Source organism: Chrysemys picta, chromosome 11 (genome assembly GCF_011386835.1).
Source record: "Chrysemys picta bellii isolate R12L10 chromosome 11, ASM1138683v2, whole genome shotgun sequence".
Lineage (NCBI taxonomy): Eukaryota > Metazoa > Chordata > Testudines > Emydidae > Chrysemys > Chrysemys picta.
This window is the reverse complement of record NC_088801.1, coordinates 31,239,779-31,264,783: the sequence shown is the minus strand read 5'-3', so window position 1 is coordinate 31,264,783 and position 25,005 is coordinate 31,239,779. Positions and strand designations below refer to the sequence as shown.

The window sequence follows — 25,005 nt, the reverse complement described above, 5'->3', positions numbered from 1 at the left end:
AGCAGTACATGGCTGCTGTGTGTAGGGTTCCTGGGCTGGGACCCAAAGTAGTGGGCAAGCCTGAGTCCCCCCACTGGCAATGTGGCCAAAGCCCTGAGAAGGGGACAAGTTTAGTTTAGAAGCCCAAGCACATGGCTGGAATTTAAAGGCTCAGGGATGGGGCTGAAGGCACTGCAGAGGCCCTGAAGGCACTGTTCTATACCAGGGCAGGCACAGACTTAAAGCTAACCCAGAAGTGGCTGAGCCCGGAGACAGGGCTAAAGACATTAACATGGGCATAGGGACAGGCCTTGTCTCCATGCCTTGTTGAACCTTTTACCCCAGAAGCGGTTCATCCATCCATTCACCTATTAACTGAGTGACTTAGCTGAAGGGCCTGATGAGGGCAACAGCTGACGGGGCCCTGGGAGCAGAGAAAGGAAAGAGTGCACGATTGCACCCAGCCGACAGGAGACGTTCACGAGGAGACTATGAACCATTACAAAATGCAATAAGCTGTGTAGATGTATATAAATGGAGAGCGTTTCTTGTAACTTTGGATCTGTGATGTACCCTACACCACCTACGCAGGGTACATCTGATCAACTCAGCATAGAGCTGCTGTATGCCACGTAAAGATACCTGAGTGACAAGCCTGGAGTCTAATTGAGTTCTTGGAAAGCTTGGAAAGAGGTTTTGGAGGGAATTTGTACAATACACAGAGCCCAGATTACTGAGGAAAAGAAGTAGGATATTTGTAAAACAGGATATGCTGTTTTGCAGAGCTTCAAGTTCTTCATAAGCAAGATCGCTGCGGAGCTTAGGAACTCCATCAGGCAGACACTTTCCCAAACAGTGCTCTTCCTAATACTCACAGCAGTAGCGCTCCTCTCCTGCTCATCTCAGAAGTATGTAGGAGGAAAGCCCATCTGTGGAGCTTGGGAAGTTCACAGAAAGTAGGGAATGAGCCCAGCAAGGAGCTTTTGGTGCAGAGGAACAGAATTGACAGGGATATGTGGGATATAAAGTTTTCTATGAAGACATATTTTCTATCAGGAAGACCGATAAGGTGGCAGGTTGCAGAATGACTGGCCAATGGAGCTTCAAAACTCTGCAGAAGCAAGGTCTTTGTTGCACCAGAGTTTATGATCTCTGCAAAACAAATACTTACAAGCTACTTTCTAAGATCATTGGCACTGCATCTTCCCAAGTGTGCACCTCCTAATGTTTTTTTCATATGATATTGTTAATCCCATATACTAACTGTAACCTGAAAAGAAAGTTTAGGTAAATAAACTGGTCATCCCCAAATCTTTTTTCCTAATTTTGTTGTTGCACTGTGTTTTCATAAGAGTATGCTAATTACTTCACAAACTTTAGTTTTACATCAATGAAATTTGTTTGGGAATACGGTATGGCTCCAGTTCTATTCCCAATTAAGCTGGTGCAAATTTCATTTAAGTTAGTGGGCACTGCACTAGTGGGAGGACAGAATTTGACCCCAAATATCTTAATTTAACAAGAGAGAAAGATAGACCAAAGAGCAAGGATAACGAATTTTTACTTATAGCAGAACAAAAACATCTGAAGCCACAAAATGGATTTAGTTCCCATTTGTTTCTCTTATATATACAAAGCAGAAGCAATTCATGAAATTTTGAGGAGGCAACAAATCAGTTATTCCAGATAAATAATCTGTACACCAATTTATGGCAGACTGAATTTGTATCAGGATCCAAAATATGTGGGTTTAGAAGTAAGCACTGACAAAATCTTAATGATAAGTGTGGTGATAAATATCCTATGAAATAGTAGTCAAGTTTAGCTGTGCAAGGAAAACCCACATATATAAGTTTCACTAAAAAGAAAAATGAACAAATACACACTAGTATTTTACTCTGGTGTATCTAAACACAGAAGAGGATCATACAAAACTTTATAGAATTAGTGTAGTACACATTTTTTACAATGAGAAAACTACTGTTCAATCTGCAGTCTTCCATATAAATAGAACAAAAAAACCCAGTGAAATACATGATAAACCCAATTAATGGGAATACAAGGAGACCATAATCTCTGCCAAGACCTAGCCTTATAAACCTAGGACATACAAAGCAATCTTTCTATGCCATATCAAAAGCTATATGATGGCTGATGATTGAGTTTGCCTTCTTTTTCAAAATTCTTCCCTGTTCTTTAGAACTGATTTACATTAAATGAAATTTAGCGTTCACTTTGGCTTCATTCTTCCATATTCAATAGACATTCTTTCAAACAGAAGTCTTCCATATCTCTAATCATTCTCATTTCCTGTGTATTTCTTTTTCGCCTTCTTCAGATGAGGCATCCAGAGCTGAGCACAGTATCCAAAGAAGGGTTACCATTGATTTATATAATGTCATAACATTGTCAGTTATTTTAGATCCCATTCTTATACATTTTAATGTATGCTTATCACCACTGAGCATGTTTTCACTGAACTGTCCACGAGGAAACCAGAACTTTTACCTGAGTAGTTTCAGTTAATTTAGAATCAGTCAGAGAGTGAGTTCTCAATGCCTTAAAGAAGTAGCCCCAGAATGAACAAACGTGTATTCAGGACATAACACTGAACAAAACAAAACAAAACTGAAACAAACAAACAAAAGTTCAAGAAAATATAAATAAGTCTGCCACTTCATCATACACATATCTCCACCCATTTGTAACAAACTGAACTTAACATGCACCTTAGACCACATCAGTATTCCTACTAATCCATCTTTGCAGAATTACTAATTTTTCAAACTTCAGAGCATCTTCAAAAGCTGCCATTAAAAATGAACAAAAAGAACCGGTCACAGAAATGGGTCTCTTTTCCCACCTCTTCAAATGCAAAATGCCTTCCCCAAGTTAGTGATGTAAGGTCCTGAATGGTAATACTGAGTCCTCTAAGAGTGACAAGTTGACCATCCAATATCTTGTGACCCACGAAGTTGGCAACATGAGGCTTAAAATAATTAAAAAGCCAAAAATCCCCATGTCAATTCATACAAAGCATTTTTCAGGAAATAATACAATTTAATTTAGTCTAAATGGGTTGGTTAATTTAGCATGCCAAAGCCAAAGTTCTCCAGAGCCAAGGGCCATTGGGCTGATGTGGTTAAGGAGCTCAGCTTTCAGATCCCCTCAGGCTTTGGCTTTGAACCTCCACAGGTGGCAGGGCTTGGGCTCAGGCTTTGGTCCCCCTTCTTGGGGTCATTTAGTAATTTTTGTTGTCAGAAGGGGGTCAATGTGCAATGAAATTTGAGATCCGCTGGACTAGGATCACCTCTTAAGGCTGAGAATGTAGTTTATTTTCCAGGCCCACACAGTCTTCTGCCTTTTTTCTAGCAAAATTTTGTTAAACTTGCACTAGGGTTAAGACAAACAAACAGGTGAGCTGCAAACAACAGTGTTAATTTTAATTTTGCTGGTTGAGGATTTGTAAGGTGGTATCTGTCCTCTAAGAACTGGACTGAGATCACCTTGGCATTACACATAGATAACCATTAAATGGCACAATTAACTTTGGGTTCCTACTATTCTGGGTTGGATTTGAACCATCAGCCTAGAGATAGAAAACACCATAACACAAACAACATAAACCATCCTACCCTCTTATTTGTTAGTGTCAGTGCAAATTTAATGGACATTTTTCTGATTTCATTTAAATAAATTTGCAAATCATAAGGTTTATTCTGCTCAGACTAGGAATAAGTACTGGAAGTATGGGGTGAGAGGACTTCTCCCTGTGGCGCAGCAAATGGAAAAGCTTCAGAATTAAACAACAAAGATTGCTTTAAAGCAGCCAATTTCTTGAAAGCTGCTACAGAACTTGTTGTGTTTATATTCAGTTTACATCATTAAGGCCATACATTCTCATTTTTTTGTCCATTTGCTTCTCCCCCTTTTCAAAACCGAGTAGGATAGTACATGCATCTCATATGAAGTTAAATATATTAGATGAAGTCCTAAAGCAATCTTTGATGGGAATATATACCCCATGTCCAACTCCAAGTAAAAACAAGAAAATAAATTAAAGGTATTGTCAAGAGAAGTTTCAAAACAACTGCGACGGAGGAAGTGGGGCAGGGGTACGTCAGGAAACCTTGTAGAGACATATGTCAATCAAACCAAAAGAAATTCTGAGTTAAAACTGCTCTGGCATCATAATCTCAAAATTGTTTGCATAGGTACTGCAATTTGCAACACATGGATTTCTGTAAGAATGAGTGATCTTCTTGATTTTACATCTTATCCCAAGCACTCTAAGAGCAAAGGATTAATATTAACATGGGGCAAACTATGACAACTGTTATGATAATTATTTGGGTTCAAAGTTCTTAAATTGAATTGCATACTGAGGGTTTTTTTTTTAAATATAAAAATATTTTTATAAAGCTATCAGAAATCTACTTCTTCTGGAGAAGAAAAATTTCTAGTTGCATTTTGTATGTATAAATCCAGGATAGAGGGCTGTCTGCCTTGCAGGTATCAGTTCCTGTAATCAATTACTGCTTTTATTAATGTTAGTATTGTTTCAGTTCTGTATTTCAGTTACAAGGTTTCCTTAAAAAAAAAAAAATCCTTGTTTTCTTCAAAATGCCAATTCAAACTTATGCTGAACTTGATTTCAAACAAGCAAAATATTATATTTTGGAAACCTTGACTTCTATAGAAGAGTAAACAAAACTTTAACAAGAACAATGCATGATGATAAATATGAGGTGTTTGAAGGAGAAATAGCATTCACATTTCTAATATTTATCTAAACTTTGAATTTCAAAAGTAAATCGCTAGCTCAAACAGTTAAAACCATCCTCTTAAAAAATGAAGTTAATAACACAAGACAGTCACAAGAAAACTGAACAAATCTGTTGTCTGCAGATTACTGAAACATTCCTGCACAACTACCTTAAGAACACATATGGTTCTTATAGTCACAAAGTTTTCCATTAGCTTTTTTGCATTCAATCCAAATTTCAAATCTGACTTACAAAAAGATTTCCGGGCACGAACACAACGGTACAGATTTCCATACTATTTCTCTTGATTGCAAATAAATGAACATGTATGCTGCATGTTCAGTTTCTGACAGGTACACTGTTGAGGTTTACATTTCCTGGGGGAATTCTGTGCTAAAAATTTTGCACACAATATTTTAAAATTCGGAATATTTTATTTGTCAAAATGACACAAAATAATCACGCCAGTTTCAATTATTTTGGTAATTTATTTCAAAATACCAGCAAGTATGTCTGCAACAATACAGACAACAAAAAAGATTCAGAAAATGTTTTTTGACAAATAAATTCCTTATTAGGCATAATAATACAGAATTGTGAGTAATAAATCATTTAAACGACAATATAGAAATGCATTTCCCACACCCTGCAGAAGCAGTGCTAAGGCTTGGGGAAGTTAGGGGTAACAGAGGAGCTGAGGGAGAGGGAAGTAATTGCTGGGAAGGAGCCTGGAAGTGAACCTGGAAGGTTTTGGGTGGTGGTGGTGATAGGAAACAGAGTTTTTGTTTGATGGGGAGGGGTAGGGGAGGCATTGTTAGGGATTTGAGGATCCTCCCCCATGCAGACCCTGGCTGCCCCCTAGCCTCTCCCATTCATTTGGGCACATCTGCCCTGTCCCAGTCTTTCCCTACTCTCCCCCTCCCCATGTGTCCTTGCACCCACCGCCACTTCCATTCAGCATCTGGCTCAATGCTGTCCTTCCCGAGTCTGTACCCGCCACTAGCCCTTTTGAACCCCAGTCTATGTGATCCCCCAGCAACCCTGTGTGGCCAGCTCTGTCCGTCCCCCTTCACCCGGCTCTGCAGGCATATTGTTGTGAGAAAAGCAGCCTCTGCTCTCTCCCTCTCTGTGGCTTGCTGCTCTGGCTCGTGAGCCAGCTGCCCTCTCTTCTAGCACCACAGTAGCCCCTGGAGGGCAAATGGAGTAATTGTAGCACCTCTCTGGCAGAATGTATTATTCTGCAGAGAAAATATCTGTGGGGGACATGAATTGTGTGTGCGCATTGGAGTAGAAGTCCCCCAGGAGTAGGAAAGGAAACACCTTTTAGAAATTCTTGAGTTGGAATGGGTCAAGGAAACAAAACAAACGAAGAGTAGAACATGCTTAATTCCGAAAAGCATATTATACTTCTGAACTGATACAGAAGAAAATAAAAATACCTGCTCTTTTACAGAAGCTAGAATGGTAGTGGCAGTAGTCTCTGGCTCCATGCCCGGGCCTGTGGAGGTTTCCTGGGTGGTCTGCTGCAGACCTTCCTCCACCAATGGGGTCTGCTCAGGAGCTGGCATATTGCCTACAACCAAACAACATTTAACTAGTTAATATTTTCAGCTGGTGATGTTTAAATAAACGCAAGTCTTCTGGCATAGACTTTTTGGCAAAGGTTTAACATGAAAAACCTAAAGAATTTTTCATATTCTGACTATCTGCATGTATTGCTATCAACATTGTGCTTCTCTACCAATTTTAAAAATACTGCTTTATGGTACCAAGTAGAGATAGCCAATGCAAGCAATTTTTATTAGCAAATAAATGCACTTGCACTTTTCAACACTGAATAATAATAAAAAGCAGCATGTTCCAAGAGTATTTTACATCTACAAAGTGCTACACACAGGGCTCTTTAATTATTATGAATAATTAATGCACACATTTTGCAGAAAGGGAAACGCAGACAGATAAAGTGAATTGCTCAAGCCCTGTACACAGTGAGACAGAGGGTGGGATAGCTGGGATTGGAACTCAAAAATTCTAAGGCTCATGATCAATGAAACGGTATGGTCTAAAAGGCTGAAGACAAAAAACATGCTATTAAGGAATGAGAATTATCTTTGTATTTAGTTAAAAAAGTTAATCAATACGAACAGTACCAAAGTTAGCATCCAGTAACACATCATAAAATGGTACATGTACAGGAGACATATCATTCCACAAATCAACTTTTATAAGTAAATGTTCTAAATAATCAATACATATTGCTGTGCCATCTGCATATGGTGCTCCCGTCTTCCTTCACAAGCAAGAACAAAACAAAAATGAGAATTAACTTACTGAATGCTTTTCCAGAGCAAACAAAGCTTTATGCATAATTGTATTAATACTCTGCACTCTTATAACTCCTTCCAGTCTAGGCTCTCAGAATGCTTTACAAACATTTCATGAATTAAACCTCAACAACCACTCTATATAAAAGTAGATAAATATCTGCTTCTTCATTTTTACAGAGGACAAAACTTGGGCTTCATAGCAAACTTGCGGCAGTGCCAGGCACTGATCACACTAGTCCTGAATTCCTGGTCAGTTTTCATCACATCATCTCTCTCCTGCCTGTCAATTATATGCTGATTCACTTTAACTCCTGCTTAAAGGAAAAAGCATTGTCTATGCAAGACTGTTTAAGTAAGGTATAAGTAATGGCAAATGTGTACAAGAAGCGTACTTTTCCTGTAAAGCCCTCAAAAGTGTTTTTTTTCTTTAAGAGGAGCGTTTTAGTTAATATGTAAGTTAACTCTTGTGAAATGTTAGTTTTAACTGGACAGATATAGAACCTGAATATGGTTTTTTCCTTCAGTTTGTAATCCTTGTAGAATTTGCACTTTTGAAAGAACCATTTTTCACTTTTAAATAACTATTCCTAAATGCATCCTCTTAAATGTTATGCATTCCCTATACTTGACTGCCAACTGTAGGGCAGAAGAGTATCTTCTCCAAGATGCTTTCACAAATGTGTGAGCTAGATTCTGTGATATTTCAAAAAAACCTTAAAGAAATTAAAATAATGAAGAGAAATTAGAGGAGAAATGTGTGGAAAATAGAAATGTAAAAGCAAAGACTTTTAAACTTTTTATATGATACCGATCTGCTTCTGGTGAAAGAGAATACTTTTGTTTATCTTTACAAGTTTAGAAAGAGGTTAAAAAAGCCAGAAACATTAGTACATCATGGTCTTTAATATTGTATGTAGCAACTTTAGCAGAAGTTAAAGTTCTAAAAGTGCTTTAAGTAAAACCATGTAGAAACGGACTAAAATAATCTGGGTTGTTTAAAAGTAAAAACAGAAATTAATGGCATTTACAGCAATGATAAAGTAACTCATCTAAACTGAAGTAACATCAGAAGTTGAAATGAAGATGGGATGAGTGGGGAAAAACATGTTACATATATACACTATATTTTATTTCAGTATTATATTCTTTGGCAATAAGAAACAAAGAAGGGATTGTTGCTTGAAGTGAATTAGTATAGACCGAAGTGTTTAGTAATCAGATTAAAGAAGAACATTTGTTGTTGTACTATTTTTATTGTATTCATTGTTTTTTTTTCTGAAAGTAGCAGCACAGAAAAAAGGGAATGCCAATATAGTGTTTCAGTTCCCACTGACACCGTGTGAGTCATCAACATGCTGCTTCACAGTATTGCCAACATCAATTGTTAAAAAGTCATCAGTCAAACCCAAAGAATCAAGAGGTTTGTTTTTCTTAATCATATTTTTTAGTCAAATTTTAGGTTCTTACTATTTGTCTTCTGGATTTTGAGATTTTTGGGGTATGTAATGGTCTCCACTCAGGCTCTGATTGGGAAGCATGGCCTAGTGGTCACAGCCACAACCCCAGACTGCCAAGGAGGTTGTGGGGAGGGGAACCCGGGCCTTCCCACTCTACCGGGCTCCGACCCAGGGCCCTTTTAGTTACCAGTAACCTGGCAACCAAGACTATTTAAGGCTGTCCTCCCTGGGCCTCTTCCTCTCGTCGCTCCCACCTGGGGTCACCTCAGTCCAAGGCCTTCGCCTGATGGGAAAATCCAAAGTCGCCACTGTCCAGCGCCACAAAATACTTCCCTCTCTCTTGTCTCTGCAAAGCATCCTCCCTTTCCTCACAGAGGGGCCCCTTTGGGCAGCTGCATCAGAGCCATTAGGTTTCACTCTGCTCTGCTGGAGCTGTGCTGCTTGCCAACTGAGCTAATTCGCTGCCTTTTAATTCCTCCAGCAGATGAAGCATTTGCTGCAGGTTTGGTGGGACGGAGCTGGCTGAGCCCAAAATGAGCCCTTAAGCCCTTGTTGCTTAGTGTGGGGTTTGTACACCCCATCATAGGGTACAATTTGGTCATATATGTAAGCTTTTCTCTGTGACCATGAGGCAGGGTGGATTTGATTTAAATCACTAATCAGGAAGACTCGATTTAATCATGGTTTTCGACATAAAAGTGCATTCTTGTTGGTTGTTATAACCTTAATACATATTCTTCACAACTCAGAAATAGATGTAGGTTTCATTTTTAGAAGGTACACACTATACATTTTTAAACAGTGATTTATTTTGAAAACGTTTCAGTTTAGTTTTACAGCTATATCAGAAAATAAATGATTTTTTACCAAAGGTAATTGAAACAGATATTTATGAAGTCATTGGGAAGTGAACTATCTCCAATTCAACAGGTTAATGATTAATGTTTAGAGGATTTTCTTGCCAGGGTGTATTAGGAGGAGAACATCCCCAGACAGACATTTAAATTGTTTTATTTAACTAAAACAACAACATTATGTTTTCTGGATTTTTTTCTTCAAAAGCAAACATATAATAGTTTAACAAAACAAGCATATGTCCCTCGCTTCTCACATTTATCTCCAGACTTCTCCTTGTCCAGATCTATTCTCCCTCCCCCCGCCCGCAACAATCTTCTTATTTATTGAACTTTTTGAAACTTTGCTCTTTTAGAGAGAGTTAAGGTATTGACTCCGTGTACACAAATTTGCAGAGGTACAATAGAGTTGAGGTCTGTTTTTTCTCATATTTATATATTACTTTTTTTTTTAAACATTTTTGCTGTTAACAAGCATGTTACCTCTGGAGACACAAATCCACAGTTTGAGAACTGCAAAACTAAGCATCTCTGATGGTATCTTCTAGACTGAGCACTGAGTCCCATTGGGTAGCTAGAAAGATTAACCTAAATACACTATTCAGAAGCCTGTGGAACCCCATAAGATTGGGTCCTTAATCCATGAACTACTGGAACTCATTTACAAAACTTTTCCTAAACATCACATGAATATATTATCTCATACTATAGAATTAGAATTTATAATCCCTATTCCATGATGAGATATCTTTGAGCTATAATGCATCTTAATTAAAACGATCTTTAGATAGGTTTTTTCCTCAAAAAGCATTTTATAAAAAAATCTGATTTTAATAAAAAAATTGATTTAAAAAAAAAAATTTTAAATCATTGATTTTTATCCACCCTGCCATGAGGACAAGAAACTTATTTTTTTTTAAATGGAAACTTGAGATTCCCATTTAATCACTTGTTTCCAGGAGCTCGGTCTTTAAATAAAATATCAGATATCATGAGATCCACAGTAGAAGTGAAGAGTCAGTAAAAATGCATTAGTAATTATTCATTCAAAGGCTATTTGCACATTAAATGGGATATGATTCACCCAACTAAGAGATTGTGAATCGTAGTGCCACTGCCCTCCTCTGGCAACCTTTCAAATCAGAGTACTTAGTTGGGTTGTCTATATCAGTGGGTTAAATGAATAACTGAAGAAGATTATATAACAAATACAGATTGTGTGGTTTTAATAATAATATTGGTGCCATATGTCCAAAGTCATCTAGGCATTTTAAAACATAAATAAAAGCAAAGTACCAAATTAGCAGCTAAGGCAATTTACCAAAACAAAGCAAATGAAATCCAGACCAAACAGAAAAAGATGCTCTTCTCCCTACACATATACACAAAAGTCTTCATTCCCACCTTGATTGGTACTAGCTATATACTACAGCATAACACCAATTTGGTAATTAGATTTACTAATACTCAGTCAACTTACTATCATTTCCGTGCAGTAGGTGGGGCTGTGCTAGTTTTATTGACCTTCTGCAGGAAGCACATTTCATAGGAAAGATTTGAGAAGGTCACAAGGGCAGGCATTACTGAAATCCTTTCCATGTATTTATCCTTGCACATATTAAAAAGATTAAAAATACCAATCCTGATCGTTGCAAAAACTTGTACTTCCAGGTTCTACTTCCATTAAAACTGAATACTCACCAGCAACCACACATCACTGAACAAAACCACTAACCCAGGAACCTATCCTTGTAACAAACCCCGATGCCAACTCTGTCCACATATCTATTCAAGTGACATCATCATAGGACCTAATCACATCAGCCATACCATCAGGGGCTCGTTCACCTGCACATCTACCAATGTGATATATGCCATCATGTGCCAGCAATGCCCCTCTGCCATGTACATTGGCCAAACCGGACAGTCTCTACGCAAAAGAATTAATGGACACAAATCTGACATCAGGAATCAAAATACTCAAAAACCAGTGGGAGAACACTTTAACCTGTCTGGTCATTCAGTGACAGACCTGCGAGTGGCTATATTACAACAGAAAAACTTCAAAAACAGACTCCAAAGAGAGACTGCTGAGCTAGAATTGATATGCAAACTAGACACAATCAACTCCGGTTTGAATAAGGACTGGGAATGGCTGAGCCATTACAAACATTGACTCTATCTCCCCTTGTAAGTACTCTCACACTTATTATCAAACTGTCTGTACTGGGCTAGCTTGATTATCACTTCAAAAGTTTTTTTTCTCTTAATTAATTGGCCTCTCAGAGTTGGTAAGACAACTCCCACCTGTTTATGCTCTCTGTATGTGTGTATATATATCTCCTCAATATATGTTCCATTCTATATGCATCCGAAGAAGTGGGCTGTAGTCCACGAAAGCTTATGCTCTAATAAATTTGTTAGTCTCTAAGGTGCCACAAGTACTCCTGTTCTTCTTTTTGCGGATACAGACTAACACGGCTGTTACTCTGAAACCTAACATTAAATAAAGCCATCACAGAACAGAAACATTGTTTAGTGATTCCTCTTCCCCAGAACATATTTAATTCTACAGTCCTATCGAAGACTAGCCATCTCACAGTCTGCAAGCTTTGACCAGAAAATGAGATCATGCAGACTGACTCACCAGCACAAAGATAAGATAATACAGACTTGGGTATTAGCAACATGCTGACTGTATCTCAGGCCATGCTGTCTAAACAATATTATATATTTAATATTAATGTAACTCAGCTTTCTGCTGTCCCAAATCTGCATCTCTAGTGAAGAGAAGCTTGCAAAATTTGTGAATCACCAACAGGAGTAACTTTGTTGAACCAGTGAACCCCAGGGCATACAGTTGTGGAGATCCAGGGGCACCCCAAATTAAAGCCACAGAATCAACTGGACATGGGCAGATTCCCAAACTTTGGAAGGGACCAATTTCAGTAAGTATGGAATGATATTATAATAGAACTGTACGGGGGGAGCGGGAAATGAAACAACTTAGTTTCAGGCACCATAAGGGTGCCACCATATTGGGCTAATGTCTCTCTCTCTCTCTCTCTCTCTCTCTCTCTCTCTCTCTCTCTCTCGTAAGCTTTTAACACCACTCCCACACTCACCCACTATTCAAAATGATGGCTGCAGCAGAGACTGTACAAATTCTCCACACCTTTGTTTCTATAAATATGCAAACATAGAAAGACTACTTCAGTTTGCTGTGTACTGCTCTCCCCACCACATTCCCCAGCATGGTGCTTATTGATCCCTCATCTGCATGGTTAACACCCTCTTCCCTCTAGCATAATGGCAGCACCACATGGGAAACTATTTGAAGAAAGGCACTTTTACTCCAACAGTAAATTCAGAAAAGAAAAAGCAAAAAAATTCATGTTTCTGGCTCACAGTGTCATTAATGCACTTAGCTTTGAGCAAACATGAGTCACTATAAGTTGAATCGCCAAATCATGCTGCACAGATATTTCCTAAAAGAATGATATTTTAAAGAATTTTGCCATGCTTTGAGTTACTGAAGAATGTTATTTATTTTGCCGTGCACTTTATGGTTATCCATGGGATTAAATATGAGAAAAGGCACAAATAGTGCTCTAACTCGGCAACGAGATTGCACAGCAAAACAGCTCTCTCGGCACTACCCGTGTACCTTGTGGTTCCTTTCCACTCCTGAGTTTTTGAACAGAGTACTCTGTCTTTTGGGGACATGGCTCAGGTTAACATCCTCCAAAGTATGGACAGAATACAGAAGTTCACATACAATTACTAGCCTGCTGCTGCTGCCCCCTCTTTAGTTAGCTACCACCTTCTCCCCAGTAACTCACAGCCCATCTAGAATTTAGTACCCTAACCCTTAAATTTGCAAACCAAACTCCTCCCTGCCATCCACCTCACACCAAAGGGCTGGGGGCTCCTAAAAAGGAGGAAAATGTTGTAAATGTCTTACCATCTCCAAGGTCACTCAAGACTGGAAAGAACCAGAAGGAATGGAATTCCAAAATTAAAGAAAGCAATATTTTATCAGTTTTGGCATGGAGACTACAATTCAAACAAACAATAACTTGTTCTTTTTCTCCATAGCACCAGCATGGGGGGGAGGAGGGGAAAGGAGGCAGGGGGAAAGAGAGAGAGACTGATAAGGGAAATGGTTAGCACCTCATAGACACAGCTGCTAGGGATGATGGGAGGAAAACAACCACCTTGGAGCACATGGCCTTGAAACCTTCTACCTTTGCACAGCTTTATGAATTTTTTATATATTTTTTTAAAGCACACAGTGTTCACCTTGGTGTATTCTTTCTTAATGAAGTAGTTAAAATGTGCTTACACTCATGGTTCCAAATCTTGCACAATTCATTGAAAAGTACAGCATCATGGTCACAACAGCCACATGTACTCAAATAACAAAAAAACCCACAAGATTACAGGCACTATCACAATTCCCAAAAAGTGTACTAAAAACTCAAAAATAAATGGAACACACACATAAATCATGATTCAGTCATTATACTAGTACACGTACACAAGACACATTCAGTAATGCTGATAAATTTCTTATGCAAAGAGTGTATGTACTTTTGTAAGTGGCACCTAGACTTGAAGTATGGGTACAATGCATTCCTCACTGTGTCTCTGTCTTTGCATCATTTTGTAGAAGCCTCTAATATGGCTGTTGCCTGTTTTCACCAAATTGACCCATCTCCTGCTGTCATCCATTTGCAAGGCTCTTTCCCTTGCTCTCAAAGGCTGAGCATAACACAGCAAGCAGCTATCATATGAAGAAGACATTTCTAAGTCTCCACATCAGGATCCTGCATCTACTTTTCAGTCTTCCAAATACACCATCACAGTAATTCTGCAACTACTCAGCATATAATTTAAACACTATTCATAAAGACCACTTTTTGCATTGCAGAAGACAGTCCAGAGTTTTTGAAGATCCTGGTGTTACGGACCTTTCCAGATCACCCCACATTAATATTGAAAAATACACCTTCCAATTGATGAATTCTGAGGCCTGGTGGGGGTGGGCGGTTAAAGAACAGGCAAGTGACTCATCAATGGCCCAATATAATTGGTGAATCTCAAGCCTGCAAATCCATTAATAACATTCTGTGCATTGCCCAGTCTTAAGCTTTGGGGTCGCGAGGGAAGGGAAGAATCACTGGAATAGAGAGGTGAAATCACCTTATTGCTAGCACCACAAACCTCCACAACAGCTCTGACAGTTGATTTACCAACCCCAAAATGGTTAGCTACTAACCAGTAGCGTCAGGTGTGGCAACCTTCCAGACAGCAACAGTCATGCACTTCAGCACACTAAGGGGAATTCTCATGTAGGTGGTCTGCTGTTGCAACTCTCGCGCAAGCTTGGCAGAGATCTCTAAGGAATCCTGTAGCTATCCCACAATGTGGCAGCAGAATAGAATAGAATAGATCTCAGAATGCATACAGCATAGAAGTGGAGAAATGTACCACAAGGTCTGAGCAGAATGCTGAGTGCTTTTTTTCAAAACATCATTGTGTTATGTGGTAGCAATGATATGAGGCAGAACTACCTTAGTTGCAGAATGCCAGCATGTGCATATGCTCTTCTCATGCAAAATTTGTTGTGAATCACTTAACATGGGTACACAAAACCCACGGGAAGTTTTATGTGCAGATAGGCCCTACCCAACTGATCTGGCCAATTGTTTCACTTAGCTATGCATTTCCTTTTCTTCCTCTGCTCTTCACCACACCTTCTTTTCTGCATCACTATATCCTCTTCTCCTTTAAAGGGCAACTTTAAATTGATCAACTTGCTTTTTTTTTTTAACCAAAGTTAAAGATTAACTCTTCGTCATTTTCAAACTCTGATGTAGTACTTACTGTAGGAGGAGCTGGTAGTGATGCCTCTACTTAGGTTACCCAACACTTTCCATTACAGAATATTCTTACAACTTTTTTGAGAATTTTTAACACTTAAGTTTGCAGCAGGCCTTTGACATTCAACAGGAACAAGGTTCTAGGGCTTGAGATGTATCTTTCACTTGCCCCATGAAATTACATTCAAGTCTGCCTGAGATAAATTCTTGAAAAAAGAAATCACCATTTCCTTTCTGTTTCTTGCATTCCTTATGAAAACGTTGGCAACCTGCCAAAATAACTGAAAATGAACTTTTAAAAAGCTGAAAGAGCCATGCCAGGCACCCCACAAATACACCTCTGGAAATACACACATCCTCAGCAGCCTACATTCCCCCACCTTGAGACACCGCATTTGGCAGGAATCCTCCAGTTCTATGGATTAAGGGGGGAAAAGCCAGACTGGAATTTCTATCCAGTCACAAAACCCTTCACATAGTTCCAAAGGCCCATCTCTCCCCCTTTGAGATAAGAGCCTTTTTCTGCTGTCACCTAATTTAGCTCCTGTAGCTCAAGTGATGGCAGTCTGGGCTGCAATGTTGAAGGCCTAGTCTTCACTTACCGGCTGGTCCGGCGGCACGCCATCGATGTTCTGGGATCAATTTATCGCGTCTGGTTAAGACGCGATAAATCGATCCCGGATCGATCCCGGAAGTGCTCACAGTCGGCGCCGGTACTCCAGCTCGCCGAGAGGAGTACGCGGCATCGACGGGGGGAGACTTCCGGCCGCGTCTGGACCGCGGTAAGTCCGGACTAAGGTACTTCGAATTCAGCTACGTTATTAACGTAGCTGAATTTGCGTACCTTAGTCCGAAGTCCGGACTAAGTGGGGACCAGGCCGAAGATTCAAAGTTTAAACCTTAACAGAGGGGGTTGTTACAGTTGTAACAAACAGCATTTGTTTTTGCCTTTTTCCTTTAAAAGGGTTAGGGAAATCCGTACAAATAATGTTATTTAGGTTGCAAAGTCAAGCACTTTAAAGTAGAGCTGGTCAGGAATTTTTTGACAATTATTTTTTACTGGAAAATGCCAGTTCATCAAGACAAACCTTTTATAGAACAAAGCTTTTGTTGGGAAGGTATTGCAGGCCCAGGATGGAATTTCTGGACAAAATGAGAGATACTCCCTGTATACCTGCTCAATAACCCAGTGGTTAGGGCACTCAACTGGGATGTAGGAGGCCCAGATGCAAGTCCCTGCTCCAAATGAGGCAGAACAAGATCGCCAACATCCCAAGTGAGTGTCATAATCATGTGGCTATAGAGTCAATCTCTCTCCCCCTCTCCCTTCCCATGCTGCTGTAGCTTTTCCACTTTGTATAAATGATTAAGAATCCATTGGACAAGAGAGAGACTGACTCCACAGTCTGGTGGCTAGTCAGGTAAGTGCCCTAACCACCTAATTTCAAGAAGACTAGTTTTTGTTCCAGTGTAGAAGGGGAAAAAAAGAAGTCAAACTTAATTTTTTTTTAACAACAGAATTATTGGCTCTCCAGCCAGCCCCACTTGAAAAACAGGAAGTGCCAAATTTATGGTTGCTCATGCAACCTTAATTCAGCCCCCCTTGTGCCTACACATTATGTTATAGTTTTTAAATTATATGATCACATACTAGTTTTTCCACAAGATCCATCTCCTTCAGTGTATGTTGGACACAAGACATCAAAACAAAGATTGCAGGGGCCAATCTTAAATTTAGCATTTTTTAACTTTCAAGTGCTTGACTTTGCAACCTAGGTAAGTCTTACATTTTTTATGTAGAAGACATACGATAAATTTAACAGCATACAAAATGCAGAACAACAACAAAACAATCATACCCTGTCACAGTAATGAGACAACAGGATTATGCAAAGTATGAAGTGTCAAAATGAAAAAAAAATCCCAAAGACTAAATATTAAAATAATAGGGGGAAAAAGTTCAGAATAGACGATAATAAGTTTCAAGTGGATGAGAAATGAGATGTCACGTAACAATGTATTGATAAGAAAATTATACATTACTAAACAAATGGTATTCCAGTACTCTATTTGAATTATCTTTCACAAAGTGACTAAGACATTCCAGAGGAAGATGAAATAAACAGGAAGTTATGAGAATGAGATATGAACTACATCCAGATCTAGTTGAAATCTATCCTACAATCCTAAAAGAAAATCTTTCTCAAGCACAGGTGTTCAGTGGCTTGGACATCATTGACAGATTAGACCTGTCCTTTTTACAGCAAATGGAGATATTCTAAAGCAGCGGTGAATGGAGCAAATGGAGATATTCTAAAACTGCGGCCCATCGGGGTAATCCGCTGGCGGGCCACGAGACAGTGTGTACATTGACCGTCCGCAGGCATGGCTGCCTGCAGCTCCCAGTGGCCGCAGATGTTTTACCTTTTTTTTGCTTACTAATAAGAGGTTCATGTTACATTTGTACAACTTGCAGATTGTACACAGGCATATCTTGCAGGTTCTGAAGACTTAGAATCATAGAATATTAGGGTTGGAAGGGACCTCAGAAAGTCATCTAGTCTCACCCCCTGCTCAAAGCAAGATCAATTCCCGGACAAATTTTTACCCCAGTTCCCTAAATGGCCCACTCAAGGATTGAACTCAGAACCCTGGGTTTAGCAGGCCAATGCTCAAACCACTGAGCTATCCCCTCCCCCCATTTCAGAAGACCTAGTATGTAATATTGTAGTTTTCCCTATTACGACACAGATAATCTTCCCTTTAGAACTTTTACTTCACAATCCACAAAATGGCTTCTCTTGATAAATTGCAGGTAATTCCACAGTTCACATGCACTTGCTATAGTATTCAGTAATCACTCAGACATTCACTGAAGCCGATCTCTATCAAGCTCCTTAACTCAGTTCCAACTGCCTTCCAATTGCATATCCAAGCTCCTGAAAGGTACAGTTCCCCCACATCTCCTTTCCCAGCCCAAATTAACATCAACGATCAATCAACATTTACATAAATACTGAATTTAAAATACTTTTAACCAACTTACTAACAATGCTCAATTACTCATGCACCATTGCTTGCACTTAAGGGTCCCCCTTGAGGATATCAGTACAACTGTTGTGAGGAAACGGTAAGTAGAGCTGGTCGGGAATTTACAGCAAAACAGTTTTGCCAAACTCTGCTGCCTTTTTCAGGAGGCACTTTATTATTTTGATTCTGTTTTCCACCAACCCGTTGGATTGATGATAATGGGGACTAAGGATTACATGTCCAAACCCAAACGTCACCGCAAATGGCTTGAACTCTCAGTCATTAAAACTATGGCCCCTTGTTAGACATTGCTATGTCAGGTGTATCATGTCTAACAAAAATACATTCAATGTGTACAATCACCTATTAGCAGTAGTGTCTTTTAGTAAAAACTAGAAAGTGAGAGCAATAGTCTAGAACAAGTACATAATTTTTTCTAATCAACATAAGCAAATCTGAATGTACTTTGCTCAAGGGGGACATTTTTTCCTGTGCTACCAACATGGTTATGCTTGACTTGGCCATATTTTTGGAATATACAACAAATCTTGACATCCTCCTCAATGTCATTTTGCATTTGAGATTGGAATAAAATGTATCTAGCTCTTCTAAGATTTTTCAATCCCTAAATGATCTTAATGCAGGGGTAGGCAACCTATGGCACGCGTGCCAAAGGCGGCACGCAAGCTGATTTTCAGTGGCACTCACACTGTCCAGGTCCTGGCCACTGGTCAGGGGGGCTCTGCATTTTAAATTAATTTTAAATGGAGCATCTTAAACATTTTAAAAACCTTATTTACTTTACATACAACAACAGTTTAGTTATATATTATAGACTTATAGAAAGAGACCTTCTAAAAACGTTAAAATGTATTACTGTCACGTGAAACCTTAAATTAGAGTGAATAAATGAATGACTCGGCACACTTCTGAAAGGTTGCCGACCCCTGCCTTAATGTATCCTTAATGTATTTTTCTGTAACATCTTAGGGATAACCATTTTGGTGCCTTCAAACAGTGGCTGAACTCTGGTGCGGGGGACGGGGATCCGTGCCGAGAAGGTTTTTTGTGTGTGTGGTTTTTCTTTACTCCACCATGAGCTGTTTTAGAGAGAGAAGATTTTATCTTTATAGAATTATAAAGAGACATGTATACAGGTTTATTGTGCCGAGAAGACAACTGGCGGGGCAGGGTGAACAGTGCTGACAATATGGTGACCAGCGCTTCCCCCTAGGCGACCTGTGTCGTGAGGGTGGAGACTGCGATCACGGTGCCAGTGATCTTGGGCAAGCTGCAGAGGATCTGGGCTGCGAAGCCAGAGATCTGCAGTGCGGAGTCAGAGAGCACTCCCTCGACTCTGTGGATCGGCAGTGCTGAACTGCTCTCTGGGGAGTCCTAACGGCTGGCTTGCCCTTGTAGGGAGCCCTTGCCACTTCCTGCGGCACACGCAGGGCTGGTACAGGCCTTTGCTCTCTAGCACCAGGAGAATCTGGGAAGGCGTCGGCCCTGCCACAAGTCTGGGTCCCCTACCATTCCCGGGAGTTGGTGGCGGATCCCTTGGGGACTAGGGACCCTGGCTGGGGAGGCAAATCCATGTGGCTCCGGTGTAAGTGGGTGGCCCAAACTGGGTCCTTTGCCTGATACCCCATGGCCTTTCTTGCCTGAAGCAGGGGAGCTGTGCTTCTTGGCCTTCTTTTTGGGCACCAGCAATGGAGAGCAGTGTCAGGCAGAGCCCAGTGCTGGGGATGCACCATGCACCGAGGCCAAGGTACTAGGGGTAGAGTCCAGCTGGGAAGGCTCAGAAGCCAGGCAGAGAGCACGAGGAGGGCCCTCAGATGGATGTCGCACTCTTTCTGGGTCCTGGGTCTAATATTTTTGCAAATACAACACTTGTCCTTCACATCTGACTCCCCCAAGCACTTCAGGCAGCTGCTATGGGGGTCACTAACAGGCATAGGCCTGTTACAGTCCCAGCAGGGCTTAAACCCCAGAGACGGGGCATGCCTTGCCTGGGGACTTTAACTTCTAACAACACTTAACAACTACTTAACACTAACTACTATAAACAAACTATTTACAAGGCCCTAAGGCTCCAAATCAGAAGAAAGGAAAACCACTAGTCCTTGCTATGCAAGGAAAAGGCACTCCAACTAACTACCATGGGCAGTAAGAAGGAACTGAGAGGGCAGGCAGAGCCTAATATACCGAGGCATGAGTGCGGCACTCAAGAGGGTGCCACAGCCGCCCATCTGGATACCGTTAAGGCAAAAATATCTGATGGCCACGCATGTAGGTGTGCGCACATCTAAAATGGAATTGACATGAGCAAGCACTCAAAAAGCTCATTTTCCAGTGCGTGTAAAAGATGCTTAGAATCTTCTACATAATTTTTTTCTTTAGACATTAGCATTGCCACGTCTCACAATTTTATGTGAAAGCAGGGGTCGGCAACATTCGGCACGTGGCTCGCCAGGGTAAGCACCCTAGCGGGCCGGGCCAGTTTATTTACCTACTGATGCGGCAGGTTCAGCCGATCGCGCTCCCACTGGCCACGGTTCGCCGTCCCGGGCCAATGGGGGCGGCGAGAAGCGGCGCAGGCGAGTGATGTGCTGGCCGCGGCTTCCCGCCGCCCCCATTGACCCGGGACGGCGAACCGTGGCCAGTGGGGGCCGCAATCGGCCGAACCTGCCACATCAGCAGGTAAATAAACTGTCCCCGCCCGCCAGGGTGCTTACCCTGGTAAGCCGCGTGCCGAACGTTGCCGACCCCTGTGATAAAGTCTTTCAATATATATATATATGATCTGTTTTTAATGACACCGCAACCGGATGCAAGCATGTGAGAATCTCAACTCTAATTTTTTTTAGAAGAAAGTAATTTTCTAGCCCTCATGATTGTAGAGAAAAAGCATGAAAACATGACCCAAGGGTACCTTAAAGACTCAAGACCCAGGAGGCAACTAAAAAGAATGCAACAGTTTATAGATCTCATGGCTTTTAAGCCAATCTCATGATTTTTGGTGGGTGACTCATGATTTTTACACACTTGTGGTTGGCAGTACTGTGACAATCAATATTTTCTCCCACTTTTCACATACTGGAACGCAATTTCAATTCTTTGAATTTATATGAAGCACTAGCCAATATAATTTTGTTTCATTCGCTTCCTGGTTTATGCATCAGGATTATTATAGTGGCAGTTCAATTCATTTAAGATTGATTGGGTTCAGCAGCACAGAAATAATTAAGAGACATAAAAAAACTAGCAGGGGTGCATTTCAATAGTTTTAAAAGTATTTATAGAGCAGAGTCCACAGTACAGACTAAAAGCATCTGAACATTTATAATTATTTAGAACTATGGAGAAGATTCCTTCACATTAAACAGCTTAATCAAGCCATTTTGGGTCAGGCCCAAAGATTAAATCATACCATAGATAAACATTAGTTAAAAGCTCTTATTTTAATGATAAATGTTCTGTACTTCTAGAGCTTCTTGCATCCAAGGATCTGAGAACACTAACAAATAATCAACCAATTAAACCTTTAAACATCCCTGAGAGGCAATGCATTATGCCTATTTTAAAAGGTGAGTAAAGTGAGGTAAAGGGAGGTTAATAGATTTATCCAATATCACACAGGAAGAGAATCCTGGTGGCCCAATTTGTAATCCAGACCTCTAATTAGTAGTTATTGCCTCCAGTATTAGAAACATCTAGTTTACTTTTGCCTGTTATGAAAAAGGCTTACTTACTTTCATCCATATAAATCTGCAAGAGAACCAACACGAAGGATTCCGATCTGATAGATGCTCACACTACAGATAAATAAGATCTTTAGAGGAATTGTACCCCTATATGTAATATGCTGAGAGATTCCAGACTCCAAGTGTTTTCAGAGATCTAGAAAATAACCATCTACATGTAAATCCCTCACTTTAATAAGCTGCTTCTAAAATATATTCTGGTTCAGTCTCGTAAATTGAGGACCATGATCTCTATGGGTGAAATCCTCATCTGATTTAAAATGTCACGTCTATTGATTTCAACTGAGCAATGACTATTAGGGCTGTCAAGCGATTAAAAAATTAATTGTGATTAATCGCACTGTTAAACAATAATAGAATACCATTTAGATATTTTTGGATGTTTTCTACATTTTCAAATATATTGATTTTAATTACAACACAAAATACAAGCTGTACAGTGCTCACTTTATATTTTTGATTATAAGTATTTGCACTGTAAAAAAACAAAAGAAATAGTATTTTTCAATTCACCTAATACAAGTAATGTAGTGCAATTTCTTAATCATGAACGTTTAACTTACAAAAGTAGAATTATGTAAAAAACCTGCATTTAAAAATAAAACAATGTAAAATTTTAGAGCCTGCAAGTCCACTCAGTCCTCCTTCTTGCTCAGCCAATCGCTCAGACAAACAGGTTTGTTTACATTTGCAGGCGATAATGCTGCCCGTTTCTTGCTGACAATGTCACCTGAAAGTGAGAACAGACGTTCTCGTGGCACTCTTGTAGCAAGATATTTAGGTGCCAGATGCGCTAAAGATTCATATGTCCCTTCATATTTCAACCACCATTCCACGGGACATGAGTCCATGCTCATGACGGGTTCTGCTCGATAACGATCCAAAGCAGTGCAGACATCTGAGTCAGATGCCACCAGCAGAAGGTCGATTTTCTTTTTCGGTGGTTTGGGCTCAATAGTTTCTGCACTGGAGTGTTGCTCTTTTAAGACTTCTGAAAGCACGATCCGCACCTTGTCCCTCTCAGATTTTGGAAGGCATTTCAGAATCTTAAACCTTGGGTCCAGTGCTGTAGCTATCTTTAGAAATCTCACATTGGTACCTTCTTTGCATTTTGTGAAATCTGCAGTGAGTGTTCTTAAAATGAACATGGGGTGGATCATCATCCGAGACTGCTATAACATGAAATATATGGCAGAATGTGGGTAAAGCAGAGCAGGGGACATACAACTCTCCCCCAAGGCGTTCAGTCACAAATTTAATTAACACATTATTTTTTTAAACAAGCATCATAAGCACGGAGGCATATCCTCTGGAATGGTGGTCGAAGCATGAAGGGGCCTACGAATGTTTAACACATCTGGCATGTAAACACTTTGCAATGTTGGCTACAAAAGTGCCATGCAAATACCTGTTCTCACTTTCTCGTGACATTGTAAATAAGAAGAGGGCAGCACCTATAAACATAAACTAACTTGTTTCTCTTAGCAATTGGCTGAACAAGAAATAGGACCGAGTGGACTTGTAGGCGCTGAAATTTTACATTGTTATATAGCTGCACTCAAAAACAAAACAAACAAAAATCTATATTTGTAAGTTGTACTTTCATGACAAAGAGATTACACTATAGTACTTGTATGAGGTGAATTGAAAAATACTATTTCTTTTGTTTATCATTTTTACAGTGCAAATATTTGCAATAAAAATAATATACACTTTGATTTCAATTACAACACAGAATACAATATATATGAAAACGTAGAAAAACATCCAAAATATTTCATAAATTTCAGTTGGTATTCTATTGTTTAATAGTGCGATTAAAACTGTGATTAATCGTGATTCATTTTTTTCATCATGATTAATTTTTTTCAGTTAATCGCATTAATTAACTGCGATTGACAGCCCTACTACTTATACACATTGAAAATCTGACCGTGTGTGTTTAATTTATTTCCACACTGTGTACCCCATCTCATCGAAGAGTGACTTCACCAGAATCTGAATGAGAGTCTCTGAAAAGAGACTATCATGGGAATGAAACCCATTTGCTGCATACAGTATTCTTTTATATAGTGCGATCCTCATATCATAGAATCATAGAATATCAGGGTTGGAAGGGACCTCAGGAGGTCATCTAGTCCAACCCCCTGCCCAAAGCAGGACTAATCCCCAGACAGATTTTTGCCCTAGATCCCTAAACGGCCCCCTCAAGGATTGAACACTCAACCTGGGGTTTAGCAGGCCAATATAGCTGGTAGTCAAATATAATTCCTAGTTCTTTTCCAGTCCAGTTATGGAAGTTATTTTCATTTATACATTTTAAGGCAAGAAGGGTCATTACAGGGTAAGAGTTGTACAAAGGCACATAGGGAACATCCTATTTGCCAAACACTCAAGTATTAAATTTATACTTTATGTTAATCTAAAACAATGATCTTCCCTATAAAAGCTGGTTACACCATTTTTGCAGAGCTACTATTTTGTTAAACATATATTTAAGAGAACTTTTTATAAAAACAAAGGACAAAATTAAAAGGTGGTTTCTCCCATTTTCCTGTGCACCATCAACAATATCTAACATTACAATTTCCTGATTTTAATAAGTTTTTCCAAAGTGGGGAAAGAAAACCTTAGAAATTAAAATAAAATTCACTTTTTAAGCAGCGGAAATAATGACAAGATAATTACAGATATAAAAAAGTGTAATTAAATGGGCAAATTCAATTATTTAAACATGCCTAGAATCTAGTTATAGTATATTACACATGAATTTTAATAGTCAGATGTGTTCTACCAAACCACACAAAAAGGTTAAGATTTTGATCAACTAAATGTTTTACTCTGAATTTTTATACAGATTGTCACAAAGCTAAAATGAAGGTTTTAAAACAATGTTCACTAATCAAACTAAATCCTTTTTAAAATTTTAAGACTTACAAGAAC

The 25,005-nt window shown here is 39.6% G+C and overlaps 1 protein-coding gene across 50 annotated transcripts in view; it reads right to left on the bottom strand.

Moving 5' to 3' along the window:
* PKP4 (plakophilin 4) overlaps positions 1–25,005 on the bottom strand; it is a 210,137-nt gene that overhangs the window by 153,147 nt on the left and 31,985 nt on the right. For 41 of the 50 annotated variants that reach the window (XM_065560577.1, XM_065560542.1, XM_065560544.1 and 38 more), the window contains one exon: positions 6,185–6,318. The exons of the other annotated variants lie outside the window; for them this stretch is intronic. Coding sequence is in view for 16 of the 41 variants with exons in the window: in XM_065560542.1 (XP_065416614.1) it covers positions 6,185–6,313 (129 nt within the window). In the remaining 25 variants the exon portion in view is untranslated. Of the gene's footprint in view, positions 1–6,184; positions 6,319–25,005 lie in introns of those variants that run through there. 50 annotated transcript variants of the gene reach the window in all.